The 19,210-nt window shown below is 36.8% G+C and overlaps 2 protein-coding genes across 6 annotated transcripts in view; one reads left to right on the top strand and one right to left on the bottom strand.

Annotated features, from left to right (window-relative positions):
• Positions 1–1,772, top strand: part of LOC107564781 (interferon-induced very large GTPase 1-like) — a gene marked incomplete at its 5' end in the record, with an annotated part of 3,292 nt that extends 1,520 nt beyond the window's left edge. The window contains one exon of the mRNA XM_016249938.1: positions 26–1,772. Within this exon, the coding sequence (XP_016105424.1) occupies positions 26–1,559 (1,534 nt within the window). The remainder of the gene's footprint in view (positions 1–25) is intronic.
• A 103-nt stretch (positions 1,773–1,875) lies between these two features.
• nlgn2a (neuroligin 2a) overlaps positions 1,876–19,210 on the bottom strand; it is a 226,299-nt gene continuing 208,964 nt past the window's right edge. For all 5 annotated transcript variants that reach the window (XM_016249931.1, XM_016249933.1, XM_016249930.1 and 2 more), the window contains 5 exons: positions 8,853–9,038; positions 6,251–6,516; positions 5,392–5,551; positions 4,396–4,762; positions 1,876–3,428 (listed from right to left, as the gene is read on the bottom strand). In XM_016249931.1, coding sequence (XP_016105417.1) covers positions 2,597–3,428; positions 4,396–4,762; positions 5,392–5,551; positions 6,251–6,516; positions 8,853–9,038 — 1,811 coding nt within the window. In that variant the 3' untranslated portion in view covers positions 1,876–2,596. The remainder of the gene's footprint in view (positions 3,429–4,395; positions 4,763–5,391; positions 5,552–6,250; positions 6,517–8,852; positions 9,039–19,210) is intronic.

Genomic DNA, 19,210 nt, shown 5'->3' with positions numbered 1-19,210 from the left:
TGTCGTTTACTGGATTGAAGCAAAGAAATATATTTGATTCTGTTTACAGGCAACTTCGAGAAAACATGAAACAGAAGGGGAGTTCTGTTGCTGAACAATTAATTACAGTGAATCTGATGAATTGTGGAACAGGGGTGTTCAAAGCCACCAATGAAATCTTTCTCAAAAGGTGGTTTAAACACATAATAAATGACAATTCTGCAATGAAACTACAGGATTTGGCAGATAATATCATTCAGACATGCTCTCCGTTAGTTTTGGACAAGACTTCGGATTACCATGATGCTTACATCCAGGAGATCCTACACATAGCTGATAACAGATTGAAGTCCAACAAGAATATGGGGTTTTCAGTTGAATTTGAACTGTCCTTGAAATTATACATTTGTGGGTTTTCTGCAAGAGCATTTCAAGACATGCATGACCGTTTCATCAAGGAGAATGACCCACGTAGATGCCTTGATCAGTATAAAGACAAATATCGTGATGATTTCAAGGACCTGTTCCATGATCGCGATCAGTGTCAGAGAAAGGCTGAAGAATTCACCACACTGTGCTTGATTCCTGCAGTTGAGACATTCATCTACAGATCCCTGGGGCCAGACATCGTTGACAAAATGCTTCAGGGAAAAAATGCATTTCAATTCAGCACTCGTGCATTTTTCCAGTACTCACTCTTAAAGCAACTTGTGAATGAAGATAAGTTTGAACAGTATGTGAAATACATTAGCTCCTATGAAGGTTTTGTTAAGGGCTGGATATTAGATCAAATCACCAAACAGTTTTCGAATCACCATGAAATGTCTGAGTTGGAGGAGCGCCACCTTAGAGGAATCAGCAAGGAGATACTAGAAGCTGTCAAAATGGCACAGAATGAAACAAATGAAGATGGCATCAAAGGATTCATACATTGCATATGCAGGAAGCTTGGACAAAAGCTAATAATTCCCAAAGATGCTCTAGAAACAGTAATGGTCTTTAACAATGCTTCTCAAGAGCCATTTGCATGCTGGCTAACCAAATCTGTAGAGGAGATGGAACACACAATGATGGAACAACTGAAGAAAGTCGACATACAGGGTAAACTCTGCATGCTCAAAATGAAACCCCAGGATGAGCTCTTCAAGCGTGTGTTTGGATGTGGGCAACAGTGTCCATTCTGCAGTGCTCCTTGTGAGGCTGGTGGAGAAGCCCACACTGATCACTGTGCTTCAGTTCACAGACCTCAGGGACTTGGCAGATATAGACATGAAAACAATAAAAAATTAGTGACTGATATCTGCTCAACAGATGTCCACAGTGAAGTAAATTTTAAGTGTTTCCAGACTAACTATAATCCTCATCCTTACAAAAGATACAGAGAAATCTTTCCTGACTGGCACATCCCAGCTGATGCTAGCATACAGGCCTCAGATTACTGGAAATACGTGATGGCCCGGTTCAACACTATGTTTGCTGAAGAAAACAATGCTCGTCCTGCTGACATACCCTTAACCTGGAAATTCATCACAAAGCAGCAAGCAGAGAACAGTTTAAAAGAGTCTTTTAGCATCAAATAAACAATTATTTTCTATCACAACCGTAGATTCAGTGATTTGGCAGCACTCTCACATTGATTGAAAAATGCCATTGATTACTTCCAAATGGTTTCAGCTGTGTTCCAGTAACCAACAATAATACTTGCATATAGGAATTGGTAATGAATATGAGTTAATCAATGTGAAAGACAGTTTAACTACATGAAAGAAAAATGCCATATTGCAATGTGCAAAATACAGTACGATGGTGAAATGTTTTATAGGTTAGTTATCATTTTTTGCAAGTTTGTTATTTGGTGAAAATATGTTCTTATTTTCCTGTTTATATTTATATCATTCTTTTATATATTTGTCTTTATATTTATACATACAAAAATCTTCCTAAGAAACAACACATAGCCAAGTCAAATATGTGTGATAAAATGACACAAACAGAGGAGGTTGGCACTTTTGATTTCGTCTTCTGTCAGACGTTGTCATTTTCTCTCATTCGCTGCGTCTTTTGTTACAAGGTATGATTTAATACTTGACACTATACTGCAGGTAAACACAACATATCCAGCTTCCGTCTTTTATCGAATGCCCCTATGATTCATGTAAAACATAATCCAAGGACACAGATCACATTAGGACAGAGAGGGATGGGCTGGTAATGGAATAACAAAGGAGACTGACAAAAAGAATGGATGAAATCTGCACTCCGCCAATTTAGTGAAAGAAGAAAAGTTGGAAAATATCATAATTTCCCCTCCTGACATCAGATCAGCTTAGTCAATCACTGACGCCCCATTTCTTTACAAACAATGTGGAAAAACAAACAGCAAGTTATGAGTCACTGCCGACCGAATCTGTTGCTCACCGTAGAGTCTATAAACAGAGCTCCTCTAGTGTGTACACTTCTACAAAATTGATTGTGTCTATGAGAACAGCAACAGGATGCGCTGTCACTGCTCTAGGCAGCTGAACCGAGAGCATCTTAAGTTTAGGAGCTTGAAAAGGTGGACAGAGAGAGAAAACTGGATATGTATGAGAGCTAGTCCTCTCGTTTGGGGGCTCTACTATACACGGGTGGTGGAGTGAGGGTGGGGTAAGGTGTTGTTGTGGCCGGTGGTTGTAGGGTAAGTGTTGAAGGCATGGAGGGGTTGCATGCCGGTGATGGTGCTAGGAATCATGGTGATAGTATTAGGGGTCATTAGTGGAACATCGTCGGGCGCCCGTCTCAGTGCCAACGTGTAGTCGGGTGGGCATGTGGGGCGTAAAATGTCATGCGGTCGCAATGGCTCCATATCGTGGTGGGCGTCGTGCTCCGAGTGCTTCATTTGCAGGGACATGATCTCTTCCTCTTGGCTGTGTGCTAAGTCATTAGCAGGTACGCCTCGTTGCGGGGATAAGCGGTGCCGTAGCATCTCATGCTGTTTGTCGCGCTTGTAGTAAAGTGCAGCGAAGGCAAGGATGTTGAGGAAGAGGAGCGATGCGCCAACAGCTACCGTCACGCTCAGTTCCGTAGAGTAGTCCCGGGTGTCGCCTGGGAAGGGAGGAAATCGAGGAGGCTCTGAGCCATCTGGATCCAGTTCTGTAGGGAAGGTTGGGATGGGATGGCGTGTCGTACGGGGTCCCTGACCCTTCCAGATTGGGGTACGGGCGGTTCCTGGAGGCAGCCGGGTTGTGGCGGTGCTGAAGACCTCCTCGTGAAGATTGTGGAGGTGAGGAACCAGTTCCAGCCAGAAGGCAACCTTATTTGCTCGGTAGTTGTCCCGGATGCGAGGCTTCAGGCCAATGTGGAGATACTGCTTGTCTTTAGAGTTGAACTTGGTCCAGATTACTTCCTCAAAGCGGTTGGGCTTGGTGTGGATGAACTTGGTGTCCTGAGGAACAGGCAGGTTAGGATCCCTAGAGAAAACAGATATCTTGTGTCAAAATGGTATTTTAATGAATTCCACACCAAGATTGTGAGCCACTCAGAACTTGAGAAGACTTTTTAAATTGAGAAGCCTTTTTAAATTCTCGAAACAGGAAACAAATTTGAATTCAATACAGGATATAGAACTTCAATTTGAATTTGGGCCAGGTGATTATTGATATTTATTTGGGGACAAAAAAAAATCACAGCATCGATAATAAACTTTTGAGAAATTTTCAATATTTAGGCAACATCTAGACAATCTGGAACACTGAAACTCAAGGTCTTCTTGGCAAGCTGCCAAAATAAAGGTTTGGTTTACCCTGAATGTTTTGACAGAAATATTTTATTATTGTATAATAAAATGTACCTCTCAAAGTATTATTATATTCATATGATTTTACTGAATATTATACAACCAAGATATTTTTTCAACTATGTTTTAATTAATACTGCATACAAATTCTGTTGTGCAGCACCCTTATTTTAAAAATGTTGTTGTAAATTAATTGTTATATTTCCACTTGATTACAGTTTTGAAGGACTGATTGAATTGGTAAAGTTTTCTGAATTCATTTTATTAGACAACATTTTTTATGAAAAATATGTATTAATTTATAAAAAACTGAATCCAGAAAAATTAAACTTAAAACATAAAAAAATTTAACTTATTTGTTAACATTCATTTAAGGTCTAACAAACATGTGGAATTTCCTTCCCTATTAATTGTATGAAATTAATATCATGATATATATCAACACTGAATGATACGGAAAAAATGTCATGATAATATCTTTCGCCATATCATCCAGACCCAATTTTAATGTCAGGAAATAAAACGTTTTTAGAATTAATTTTAATGTAATTTCAAACAAATGTGTTATGCCTGTAATTTAGCTATTTAAAGAAAGAAAGAAGGAAAGAAAGAAAAATAATATTTTGCATATTCAGACCCACCCGGTCTTGGCAAAGTTGGTCCAGTATGTCATCACCACAGCGCTAAGCATTACATCATTTTTGGAAAAGTTGCAAGGGAAGAGGTCTGTCGCTCCAATCATGGGCACACCAAAAACATATGGTATCTCATCTCCGTGTGCAGCGTCTGCCCATTCGGGTCGAGTCTCTGTTTGGCAGTGGTGATAGAAGGTGTAGAAATAGACGGGAGACTGGTACTCTGCATGGAGCTTGGCAGTAGCGACGGCTGGCGCCACCCACTGGTGATCAGTGAATAGTGCAAGGAGAGTCTTGCGCCGCATTTCCCCATTGTCTCGGTCTGCCCAGTCTGTGTACATGAACTTAATAGTCTCCCTCAGGATGTCTTTACCTACAAAAAGATAAGAGAATAATTACAGTAAAGAAAGAGCAGACAAGAAAATGAGTGGGAGGAAAGTGACTGAGCATTTGAGCATGTATTTGAGTGTGTGTATGAATATGTTTGTCTAAAAAACGTAGAGAAAATTCGCCTACGAATGCATGCTATTTGTAAAAATAACAATATATATGATAGCTCATATCCATAGGACATTAAATACTAGATATAAAATCTCCACATCACTAGTCACATAAAATAGCATGCTGATGGATTTTGCTGGTCTTTTATCGCCCTCTGGCGGAAAAAGTTAACAACAGCACCTAATCAAGAGTAAGCAGATACCTAGTACCAATTTTATTGCTGTACTCAGCATTGCCCCTCGTTAAAAGTCAGAATGATGTTTACCCAACCAGACTTGAGTCTTCACTAGGCAAAATAAACATAACAACTACAAGGACTGCTCTGCATTAAACCTGTATTCAGAAGCTTTAATTTCACGATTGAATCTAAACATCCTAAACTCTGGCACAATTTAATATGAAATATGCTGATATAGAAACCTAAGTGTTTACTTCCTAATGATAATTGTAAAACAGGCAAGAAAAATAAGTCAAATAAAAAAAGGGGACTTAAGATCTTACCTTTAGGATATCCATAGAGGTTATCCACAAAGTTGGAGATGGTGTAGTCAAAAGCTGCAGCGGAAATCCCTTCTTCACTCTCAGTGCCCCCATCATCCACAAACTTCAGCCCCTCCCCTTGATTTACACCAATCAGAAGATCATAGTTCAAGAACTCCCCCTAGTGGAGAAAGAATTTAACATTCTCAGACAAACTTATTGCAAGTAACCAGCAGGTTAAAGCAGTCATTTGTTGATCTCTTACATATATGGCATTCTTCAACCTTTGTTGCCTAGAATTATTCTAAAGAAAGACTGAATTCATAAAAGGTGTTAACATCAGGGCAATTTTACGTTTTCATCTTTAAAAAATACCTTTTTCTGAGATCTGAAATTCCAGAGATTTTTAAATTAATACTAATTCCACCTGTAAACACCCAATTATTTTGGTCTTTTTATTAATATTTTTAATAAATGATAAGTGAAAATTTAAAGATTATAAATGTCATTCATAAAAAAGAAGAAGAAAAATAGTATAAATGTATAAATTATTTAAGAATTTACTGACCTTAATTGAAGAATCACACACATATCTGACATCGTTATATAACATGATAGCATATCATTGCATATCAAAAGTAAATGGTGTCATTTTCATGGAACATTCAGTCTGCATTTACAAAAGTAGGTATGATCAAGCTTTATTCAAAATCCTGTGCTTGAAGCCTCACTAAGATTTGGTTTAAAGGGTAGTTTGGATGGTTTACTGGACACAGTTTAAACCTAATCCTTGGCTTGGAAATGTTTGATAGACTACGTTGAATTTAAACGAACATAAGTCTTGGAAACCATCTTCACAAATGACAGTAATCAAAATCACCTGCTGCATCAGGATCTCGGGGTCATCTGGCACAACATCTCCGTCCACCACAGGTCCAAATGCAATATGGTAGCGGGCCGGCTGGATGTCCTGATCCACCAACTCTCTGAAATTTTTCTTGCGGAGACAGTCCACCAGGTCTGCGGTCTCCCCATATGTGCATCCCACTTTACGGGCCAGAATCTTAGTGTACTTCAAGGGCTGGTAGCTAATGGACCAGCTGGAGATGGCTGAACCACTCTGAGCAATGGCTCTCTGAAACAGGCCTGGGACGGGAGGGAGCAATAACAAGCTGTTAACTACACAGAAGGAAACCTGCATACATAATAACATAACATACCTGGTTTATACATATAAGGGTAGTTGACGCATAGCATGTCATGGATCTAATATATATATATTAGAAAGTGCCCTCTAACTGGTCACCATCAGTTTTTCATAAATTATCAATGGTTTGAAATGGTTTTCATCATTTCCAGTAGTCCTGAGGTGTGACAAATTAATTTTTAAGCACACATACCTCATAATAGTTTCAAAATAATATGAGGTCATAAAATCTTCATTTATATTAATTAGCAAAACGCTGTTTAAAACAATTTTAAAAGTCTTAAAAGAGTTTAGCATGTCACACTGCAGGACATTTTCAATTCTCAATTTTCCAGAAGTAGCCATTTAACTGTGATATGAAAGTATACTGTAGTATGGTTATTTAAATGTTATGTTATATATTTAGTATATCCGGGGCTTGTTAATTGGATGTTACTACTGCCAGTTCCAGTAGCGCTTAACACAGTGTCAGATGGAATTGCATCAATGAAAAAACTGAGAACAGAGGAAAATGAGGATTTGATTTGGCACAAACTCCATTTTTCAGTGATTATTGAGATAACATTGTACTAATTCCATCTTGCATTGAAATAATAACAGTAAATCTATTATTCTCTTGTATCCTTTTCATTTACAAACACTTTACAAACAAAGCAGAAACATATTACCGAAGGGCTCGTCTTTTCCTTGTTCTGCCCTCCTTCCTCTCTTTCTGTCTTTTTAATTATTGAAGAGCATGTTACCTTTCCCAGGGAAATCAATAAGGGGCTACTGTAGCTTTGTCTCTGCTAACACGCCTGTGCATTTCTCTTTACCTAGCTTGTCCAAACAATCACACAAACAGACATCAAGCGTAACGTTAGTTCTGGCAGGTCACATGAGTCAAGCTTGCATCAGCTGATGATCCACGTCTACCTATAGGAATACGACGCCTATCGCGGCATTCCTATCTAAGGTCTATTCAGTATTATTCAGCAGCTTTATCGCTTGCTCAGGAACAAATTACCCTCCCCCATCCCCAACTCCTCCTTTCATCACAGTCAGGACTTGGCTGTCTGATATTCCTCATTGAATCAGACTCCTTTTATCTTGAATAATGTTGTTACACTAAAATGTCATTAAGAACATTAATGATATCTGCATTTGTTTCTGTTCTGTTTACACAAAGGGGGTTATTGCTATATTGTTATTTATAATTTATTGTCTATTCTCTTTATTATTAGTGTTTTTATTACCTTAAATTATATGTATGTCTGCACTATGTTTGTACATTCTGTACTGGAAGCTCCTGACACCAAGATGAATTCCTTGTGTGTGTAAACACACTTGGCAATAAAACTCTTTCTGATTCCAAATCTGATTCTGATTTTGCTGCTCTCCCTGCTCATTCATGACAGGCTGCATGGATGGGCCGGGAGTTTTTGCCCAGAACAGAACTATAGTGCCAATCCAAACTGTATGTTAAGTGTCAATCATCTTTGATGATAGTGGTCCTGACAGAAATTTAGTTAAGCGGTGCTCAAAAACTCACTTTGTTTTTTTTCTTTTCTTTGCTCCACTTGAGTGAACATTATCCTCTTACGTAACCTTAAAGTGATAGTCCACCCAAAAATGAAAATTCATAACTTACTCACCCCGATGTTATTCCAAATATGTACTGTATGTATTTTTTTACCTAGACACCACAAGAAGATATTTTGCAGAATGATAACCAAACAGTTTTGATCCCCTTTGACTTCACTTTATTTTTTGTCCATACAATGGATGTCAGTGAGACCGAAAGTGTTCAGTAACTAACATTTTTCAGAATATGTTTTTTTGTGTTCCACAAAAGTCATACAGGTTTGGAACGACATGAGAGTGAGGAAATTATGACAGAATTTAAATTTTTAGTTGGACTATCCCTTTAACACTTACCTACAAACCTTTATTTGTTTATCTGTTCCTGTTTCCGTTGACTTGGGCTCTTTACAGGGAAATAACATGATTGGTTTCTCCAGTGTAACAACTCTGTCACGACTTACCTAGTGTGATTGACAGCTGAGGGCTGTAGGACTGATGTTAGGGGAGGATGACAGTGATGACGAAGATGGTGCGGGTAAAGGTGGACTTTTTTGACGAGCAATGCAACAAAACAGAGTTGGACAGGATGGTGAGACATTTTGTGAGGTAACACGCACGCACACAGCATTAATAATGAGATGGAAACCTGTGCAGGGATAGTATTAGTCTGTTAAAGCATTAACACATGGACAAACACATGCATTTGTCTTACCCTCAGAGTGGTGGGACAGGATGAGTAGGTTGACACAAGATGCTCCAGCCCCAGAGCCAAAGATAGTGATCCGTTCAGGGTCGCCACCGAAGTGTCCAATATTCTCATTCAGCCAACGCAAGGCCTGGATTTGATCCAACAGGCCATAGTTCCCTTTAGCAGACTGATCTCCTGTGCTAAGAAAACCTGCAGTAAAGAAGAGGAGAAATGGAAGAAAGGGGGAAAGGAAAAATACAGACAGATTTGTTAATGGAAAGCAGTATTATAATTGTTAGCTAAAACTATTATGAATTGTTTTTGGTCATTGAAATACAGCTGATATAAAATAAAATATAAATATTAGATGAAAATTAGAAATATTTCCTTGCTAATGACTGCTATAAGTTAAAGTACTAAAATACTAAAACTAAAACAAATAAATTATATAAATAATAAATGAGAAAAAAATTAACTAAAATGTAATGTAATTTTTTTAAATAATTGTTCAAATTTAAAAATACTATAGCATATAAAAATACTAAAATAAGAGAGAGAGAGCAGGATGGCTGAGACAGGGTGAGTGAGTGGATGCTCTAATTTGGAAAAACTGTTTAATCTGCCTCCAAGTCACCAGGAACTTTACTGATCAAAGTCTGACAGACGCGCACGCACACACAGACACAGACAGAGAGAGAGAGAGAGAGAGACAGACAGAAGCATATCTCTAGAGCACATGTAGAAACTGCCTAATACATGGCAGAGTCTGAAACTAATGGCCCTGCTGCACTGGTGCCTATAGTCAGTTAAACTTCTGGATGAAGGCGCCTTCTGATGAAACTGGTTTCAAACCATAATTTGATAATTTTTAAGGCACCATAATTGAACATTCAATGCCTTCAAATGTACCTCCTACTTCTTGGGCAGTTATTATTGAAATCATTCTAATATACTGATTTGTTGATCAAAAAACTTTTCTTATTTCTAAAAAAGCTGTCTATAATATTTTTGGGGAAACCATGATACATTTCTCTGTATTCTTGGATGAATAAAAAGTTCAAAAGAACAATTTTTTTTAAAATTGATTTTTCTTTTGCAACAATATAAAAATCTTTACTGTCATTTTTTATCCGCTACTGAATGGGTCCCTGCTGGTTAAAAATATATTTAAATTTTTTTTCTTAAAAACATATACAGTGGGGGAAAAAAAAGTATTTAGTCAGCCACCAATTGTGCAAGTTCTCCCACTTAAAAAGATGAGAGAGGCCTGTAATTTTCATCATAGGTATACCTCAACTATGAGAGACAAAATGAGAGCATATCTCTAGAGCACATGTAGAAACTGCCTAATACATGGCAGAGTCTGAAACTAATGGCCCTGCTGCACTGGTGCCTATAGTCAGTTAAACTTCTGGATGAAGGCGCCTTCTGATGAAACTGGTTTCAAACCATAATTTGATAATTTTTAAGGCACCATAATTGAACATTCAATGCCTTCAAATGTACCTCCTACTTCTTGGGCAGTTATTATTGAAATCATTCTAATATACTGATTTGTTGATCAAAAAACTTTTATTTCTAAAAAAGCTGTCTATAATATTTTTGGGGAAACCATGATACATTTCTCTGTATTCTTGGATGAATAAAAAGTTCAAAAGAACAATTTTTTTTTAAATTGATTTTTCTTTTGCAACAATATAAAAATCTTTACTGTCATTTTTTAACAATGTTGTCTCTCATAGTTGAGGTATACCTATGATGAAAATTACAGGCCTCTCTCATCTTTTTAAGTGGGAGAACTTGCACAATTGGTGGCTGACTAAATACTTTTTTGCCCCACTGTATATAAAAACATCTTACTAACCCCAAATCTTTAAACAGTAGTGTATAAACTAATTTACAGTTTTCAACCACTCTGTCAGACACTTTTCTCAAGTCTTATTATAGGCTAGAAAAAACTAAAAGAAGAAACAACAAGATGATGGTATCTTAGTAGACAGAATGTTACGCAAACATTGAATTCAGATGTGCCTTGATGCCTTCCTACATCCATAAACTGTCTGTGAAAGTGCAGCTTTCAGACGGCTGTATTCTCGCTGTATTCTCACTTCTCAAAAATACATGAGCACATACACTAAACTCTTCTTACTCTTCTCACCTACGACCTTTCTGCTGCATTTCTGTGAATATTGTAACACTACCTGAATTCATAAGTACTGTGTGATAGTCTGAGGTTGCTACGAGAGATAAGAGAGGTCAGATTATGGTTGTGGAACGACAGTTAACAATGTATATTTATCTGTCACGGAGTTCAGAGCTTGACAGTATGACAGCTGTGACTTGACATGATCCTCATTTGCTATGAATAAAATAACTTTGAACACACACACACACACTCACACACACAAATACAAACTGTATTTTCTATCCCCTTATTCTAAATTTACCCCTAAACCTACACCTCACACAAAATATTTAGCAGCATTTTTATTAATAGTTAGTAAGGTAGATGTTAAGTTTAAATATTGGGTAGGATGGAATTAGGATATGTGCAGGATATGTGCTTTATAAGTACTAATAAACAGCTAGTATGCATGCTAACAAGCAACTAGTTAATAGTGAGAATGGTCCCTATTCTAAAGTGTTACCAGATTTTCAAAAAACTTCATACATTTGGTAGGATTTATTAGCAGTTTTCCTAATGGGGATGAAAAAATTACTGGTATTACTATCCTTGTGGGGACATTTGGTCCCCATAACACCGTGAATACCAGGTACACACACACACTTCACCATGTTTTTCATTGTAGAGGGGCGTTACAAGTAGACGTTTATGTTTTCAGGACCGATTAAACGAAAGTGAATCTGTCAAACAGAATCTGTTCGCAACCATTAAATACATTTTGCCACACGTATAAATTCACTAATATGCTAAATTTGGGCAATTCATAGAAAACTGGTTTTACGTATGATTTACACAGAATTTCATTCTGCTTGTGTTTCATTAAAACATGTTCTTGAAATGTACACCTTGGAAACAATTCTTCATGTCGATTTTTATTGAAAGCATAAGAGGCAAATTCACTAAAAGTTGTGTTAGTTTAGCATGCGTATGATCATTGCTTGATTTGCATAACTCAAACAGCACAATGAAATAAATGGTGCTAACAGCGGCACACAATTCATTCTTAGAGAATTGCTCCCAAAGTGAACCATTATTATGACAATTTTAATCAATTCCAACCCCTCTATGCAATATTAGCATGCAGTCCACATCCACACACAGAATGCAGAGAGAGATATTTGGATTATTCCTCAAAGAGCATCAAAATAGACTGTGCAAAAACGTCACATCAAAGAGCGTCAGTAATGGAAATTAGATTATCTGTGGCTGTTTAGATTTATTACATCACCTTTAGTAGATCTCTCACAGCAGTCAAATGATTTGCTAGTACAATGCAACCTCTTGGTCAAACATGTCAGTTGGCCTCACAATTTCCTTGTGAACCTTAAAATAACAGTTAAATCGTTTTTTGGCCTGAGCTTTGTGAGCAGCCATTAAAACCACCATGGTCATTACTGAGATTTCACCCCCTAACATCTTCTGCTTTAGATTTATCTTCATTATCATTATTTCTATGCTCTGTCAGCCACATTATCCTGTTCAAACGTGTGGGTACGCCTCTGTAAAATTGTCTTTAAAAGAATCCTCAGCAGAAATTTGGACTGGAAAATAAGGTCCCACTTTTCTGATTAGCTTCTGTGGCTGTGTGTGTGTGTCTGTGTGTATATGTGCAGAATGCCTGTTGAACTGCATTGAAGACCTTAGGTGACATTTCCTATAATGGCGTTAAAAAGATCATTTGCATTTGCAATACAGCACAACCAATTATTTTATATCATCATAATATTAAATTATACCCATTCTGACATTTGACATTTTTGGATCATTTTCTAAATGCCTGGATTTGAACAGAACAAACAATGTCTGTATAAAGTGTGCAAGTATTTCAGCTCTGGAAACCAATGAATAGGAAACCAACAGATTGAACTGATGGGTCATTCCTACAGTAATGTACATTTTCAAGTTATCATCAGCTATATGTCTTAACATAGTGGATAAAACAGTAAACAATTTCTAAAGATGGAAATCACACTAGTTAAATTTCTCAGAATATCGCAACTAAGGGAGCATGGGGTGAATTTTAAATCATTATAGTACTTTGAGCAGATGTTGCTGTGTTTGCCATGTCCCCGGGTGCTACAATATGAAACTTCTGACATGGAAAAACAGGCAATATATAAAAAAATATTCCATGTGTTTCTTCATTTTTTCCCTTTCCCTAATGGTTTCAAACAAAACATGCTTTCTTGGGCATTTAAATTTAGTCAATCATTTTCTCACTTAATATCACTTTCCATCCTGTTAGTCTTTTGTAATTTCTCTTTATATAAGCCAGTTGCTTAATGACATCATCCTTCAGGAAGTGACAATATAATTTCAGGTGGTAAAACAACAGCATAAACATGATGGTTTAAGGCAATAGCTGGTTTATTTCACGCTTAAACATTTAATTTTGTTTTATATAATTACACTAATCACTAAAAAATCACGAATGACAGCAGCCAAATGTGACCTGTTCTGGCAAAATGAGTTGCGATGAGCACATTTTTAAAATGAGTTTTTTTTCACATTTTCGATTTTCACAACCTCTATTAAAAAACCATCAAAATGATGCATGATTTGTTGGAATCGACCGAAAAATGACTGAGCTACACCCATCTGAAGTCGATAGAGTCCGCAAAGTCAATTTTGAGAAAAATTGAGTTAAAGTTTTCTGAAGGTTTCAAAGCAAAATCAAATAGCAACATTGCATCTTTTCCTCCACTTATTTTCTTAATAATAATTAATTACTATATTAGTAATCACAATATAGATATTTTTTATTTTATCTTTGTTATTAATAATTAGAACAAAGATGCAAATAAACAATAGAACAAATATAAGAGAAAAAAAATAATTAAATAGTACATTACTTTTTTATCATCTACATCTAAACAGAAGCATTCAAGTACGAAAAACAAATAGGCTAATCAAATGTAAAAATAAATTGAGTGTATACACAACAAATGAACTGATTATTAAAACTACAGAAACAGTTAAATCAAGAGCAGTGAGTGATTCCCTCTTTTCTTTTATTGTTTGATTAACATTAATGAGACAGACAACCTATATATTAAGACCTACTGTAATGTACGGATCGAATATAATGTTACAGATCAGATGTTTTTCCCCCAACAGTAAACCAAATGTTCACTTAAGACATAACAGATTATGTTTGCGTGAAAACTCGCCAAGACAGACATATTGAAATACTGTAATTCTGTGCATATGCTGGAATGCTGTGCTTTAAAACTATACCAAACTTGTGCTGAGGGGAAGCACCAGTCGTCAAGAAGTGAGCAGAGAACAAGGTACACCTCTCAGAAAATATACAAATAAAGATAATTTTAGACTAACTAAAAGGCTTTATGAAAACCTCAAAATTGACTTTTGACTGTAGTAATGAATAAAGTGGCTGAGCTCAGCCAGGGCACATTTCTGAAAGTTTGGTATAGCCTTTTACAGAAATTCCTCCTTGAATAACAACACAAGCATATTCAAGTTACAGAATTTTAAAGGCACTGCATAACAGGAATGACCTAGATGGTCTTATTTTGCTACCATGTTGCCCACCTGTGTGGCATCATTTGACTGACTCCACATTTTGGTGCTATAAATAGCAACAATGTGCCTAAAAATACATAGGCCTATATATAGCAAATTTGTGCACATGCAATATTGAATAACTTGAATATCAGGAGTAATAAACTGCTGCTTTTTGAATACATGAATGCTTAGTGACGACATACTGTGTGCTAGTGGGTGTTTATATGTATGTGTGTGGTTGCTCACAGTTCTCTGGTGTGATTCCTACTGTGCTTGCAGGGACAAGACTGAGAAAGCCACACACACACACACACACACACACACACACATACACACTGTACAGTACATGCAACAACAGATGGAGGGGATAGACACATGGGACTGCTATAGAAACTGTTTACTGAATGTAAGCACAGAGATGTATGTATAACTGCTCAGTTAGATAAAGATATGGACCAAAATAATAGGGTGGGATCTTCTTTTGCTTTCTATTTCCCTGTCTGATTCTTTTTAGCTTTCTTTCTCTCTCCCTCCCTCCCTCTTCCATTTACTCTCATTTGCTGAGCCCTCACACACTCTACTGGCCCTCCTGCCCAGGGTAATGGGGGGTGAAATAGGGGTGACAGTGGGCAATTGTAGTCCGGCACTGCATGATGGAACACAGAACACACAAACGCTCATACACACACCTCCACAGGTGCTCTAAATGCCAGTGGGGCTGCCACAATCCATGTGCAGTATCAGAGATTTAGAAAAGAGTGAAGGCATAATGTATTTGAACACACACTCCAGATAAAACAACACTTATTTAAACACAATCTGCCAGACTTGCACAGTTCAAAAACAGATGTGCTCACTGTTTAAATAATGTGTGTATGTGTGCCAGGGTTGTGTATCATTCAGAACAGAACTGAGCATGCCATTTGTTTTCTGAATTTGAATTGAGGCAGCATATAGGATGCAGCATTGCAATTTAAATTTGAATGCAAAGAAGTAGAATTACAATGAATTGTGAAGAAATTCATATAACTGTTAATTTGAACCATAACAGCAACTTTGTAAAGTCAAACGTTAAATATTGGCTTGATAAAGCTTTGTTTTAAAGTTTAAAACTCTTGAAGATAGATAGAGCATAAAAACAACAGATATAGAAAGACAGACAGACAGACATATAGATAGATAGCAAGACAGACAGACAGACAGGCCTGACTGACTATTCTGATTCTTTGCAAAGAATCACTTGAAAACAAAAAAAAGGCTAGACAGAAATGGCAACTTTTTTATGAATCAGTAAATTAAATAATGTGTTTTATTTTTTGAGTTGAGAAGACTGGGTGGAACTGAGGTTGGTTAATGATTAATAATTGACATACTGGATCCTTTGTGTGTAACAGATGGCGCTTGAACCATAAATGCCATCTCTTAACATCCTGACTCTGTCTTTCTCTATCTCCTCTGAACTTTTGTGCATTACTGTCACATTTTTGTTCCACAATGCGCGAGACTGACCCTGCGTGACTGCTTCCCTGAGAGTGTCCAGGCAGCATCATGCTTCAGTGGCTGCATGACTTCCTGTGATCCCACGCTGTTTCCTCCCACAGCTCTGAACATTCCCTCCTCTTACTCTTTATTTTCATGGCACTCAGGCCAACAGTGGCTCAAACAAATCTTTTCCCACTCTCTCATTCTCTCCCCTGCCTTCTTGCCTTGCAGCATATTTAAAAAATGCAAATCATATGATAAACTACAATTACTTTTGATGCTGCAGATTGCAGCAGTTTGTGCCGAATGTGGCGAATATTTGAATAAATCTGTCTGATAACAAGCTGTGTGTGCTGATGAGCATGAAATGAAGGGGGGGGGGGCAAAAATATGAGGTTACATCTGTTTGGTGTAAAAAGGTGGAGGATCTGGACATGGAGACGCTGACTGGAAAGTCAAAGGGTCAGAACTGTGTCGACATATTTAGGTGAACCTGCCTAGAAAGTCTGGGTCATATTCAATCCCCAAAACCATAGACGAATTGTAAAATTCAAGAATTATATTAATAAAATTACATTAAGATTATAAGACTATGTAACATTTTTTATTTGAATTAGGATTGTTTTTTTGTTGTTGTTTTTTTGTGCAAACAATTCTCATTACCATAATGGACGTAAAATGAGAACAAATTTTAAAATCTCACATTTCAGTAATGTTAATATGTGAAATGTTAATATCTGAACTAGTGGTCGACCGATATGGGTTTTTTGACAGCCGATGCCGATATCTTGGAAAGCAGGGAGACCGATGGCCGATATAAAGCCGATATAATTTTATTTATTTTAATTTATATTTAAGAAATTTGAAATCATTTGAAAATGGATAAAAAATAATTGTGTAAAATAAACATACTGATACTTTAGAAGACAAAGCATTTTTCACAAATAAATAAATATTTAATAAAAATCTAATCAAAAAGAAAGTAATCACTGTAACCAACAGGGCACTCAGTATTCTGGGAAGTTTGTGTGCATTGGGAATCATATATATATATATATATTTTCAAATAAAGCCAAGGTAACACTCATTTTACATACCATACGCAATGAAAATTACATGAATATGACAGTGGGCAAAAGCATAAAGCGCAGAGACTGGGTGGAACTGAGGTTGGTTAATGATTAATAATTGACATACTGGATCCTTTGTGTGTAACAGATGGCGCTTGAACCATAAATGCCATCTCTTAACATCCTGACTCTGTCTTTCTCTATCTCCTCTGAACTTTTGTGCATTACTGTCACATTTTTGTTCCGCAATGCGCGAGACTGACCCTGCGTGACTGCTTCCCTGAGAGTGTCCAGGCAGCATCATGCTTCAGTGGCTGCATGACTTCCTGTGATCCCACGCTGTTTCCTCCCACAGCTCTGAACATTCCCTCCTCTTACTCTTTATTTTCATGGCACTCAGGCCAACAGTGGCTCAAACAAATCTTTTCCCACTCTCTCATTCTCTCCCCTGCCTTCTTGCCTTGCAGCATATTTAAAAAATGCAAATCATATGATAAACTACAATTACTTTTGATGCTGCAGATTGCAGCAGTTTGTGCCGAATGTGGCGAATATTTGAATAAATCTGTCTGATAACAAGCTGTGTGTGCTGATGAGCATGAAATGAAGGGGGGGGGGGCAAAAATATGAGGTTACATCTGTTTGGTGTAAAAAGGTGGAGGATCTGGACATGGAGACGCTGACTGGAAAGTCAAAGGGTCAGAACTGTGTCGACATATTTAGGTGAACCTGCCTAGAAAGTCTGGGTCATATTCAATCCCCAAAACCATAGACGAATTGTAAAATTCAAGAATTATATTAATAAAATTACATTAAGATTATAAGACTATGTAACATTTTTTATTTGAATTAGGATTGTTTTTTTGTTGTTGTTTTTTTGTGCAAACAATTCTCATTACCATAATGGACGTAAAATGAGAACAAATTTTAAAATCTCACATTTCAGTAATGTTAATATGTGAAATGTTAATATCTGAACTAGTGGTCGACCGATATGGGTTTTTTGACAGCCGATGCCGATATCTTGGAAAGCAGGGAGACCGATGGCCGATATAAAGCCGATATAATTTTATTTATTTTAATTTATATTTAAGAAATTTGAAATCATTTGAAAATGGATAAAAAATAATTGTGTAAAATAAACATACTGATACTTTAGAAGACAAAGCATTTTTCACAAATAAATAAATATTTAATAAAAATCTAATTAAAAAGAAAGTAATCACTGTAACCAACAGGGCACTCAGTATTCTGGGAAGTTTGTGTGCATTGGGAATCATATATATATATATATATTTTCAAATAAAGCCAAGGTAACACTCATTTTACATACCATACGCAATGAAAATTACATGAATATGACAGTGGGCAAAAGCATAAAGCGCAGCATAATTTGAAACTTAGTTTAAAGTTTTTCGATCGCTCGTCTCCAGTGAAGCTGAACTCTTCTCCTGTCAGCATTCAATTTGCACGGACCGACCGTCACACAGAGAACACACGATCATGCAGGATACATATGCACACGTCACAAGATCTCACAACTGGATGCGACTAAGTTTGCAAGGTTTGTGAAATTAAATGTTCATTAGTCATTCAAAGATTTGTTTAAATTATATTAATGCGTATTTGCTGAATGCTGACGACAAATGACAAAGAATTATAATGTTTGCCTTTCTATTACTAATAATATTAAAGCAATCGTTATAATACTTTTTTGTATAGCCTACATTTTAATTCCTTTGTTTAACAGTTCTATCGGATTATTAGATAGACTTCTATCTATATTAGACAGAGCTGAACGACGACAGTGAACAAGAGGGAGAATGTGAGCGGTGTGCGCTCTCAGGCGCTGCCGTTCTCATCGCCGTCAAAATAAAAGTCCCACCTTGAACACATCGGCCAAACAGAAACTTATCGGCCGATGCCGATATTTGAAAAATGTCAAATATCGGCCGATACATCGGCCTTGGCGATATATCGGTCGACCGCTAATCTGAACAGTAATTTTTTTGCATTGTGATAAGAATTTGTGGTGGAAATATGCTTAATTGTCATGAAAACATGGCAAAAAAAACAAACAAACAAAAACAAAACAAAAAAACCCCCCTCAAATAATATAT

Source organism: Sinocyclocheilus grahami, unplaced genomic scaffold (assembly GCF_001515645.1).
Source record: "Sinocyclocheilus grahami isolate Dianchi unplaced genomic scaffold, SAMN03320097.WGS_v1.1 scaffold961.1, whole genome shotgun sequence".
NCBI classification, from domain to species: domain Eukaryota; kingdom Metazoa; phylum Chordata; class Actinopteri; order Cypriniformes; family Cyprinidae; genus Sinocyclocheilus; species Sinocyclocheilus grahami.
Note: the sequence above shows the minus strand (reverse complement) of the source record. Positions and strands in the feature narration are given on the sequence as shown.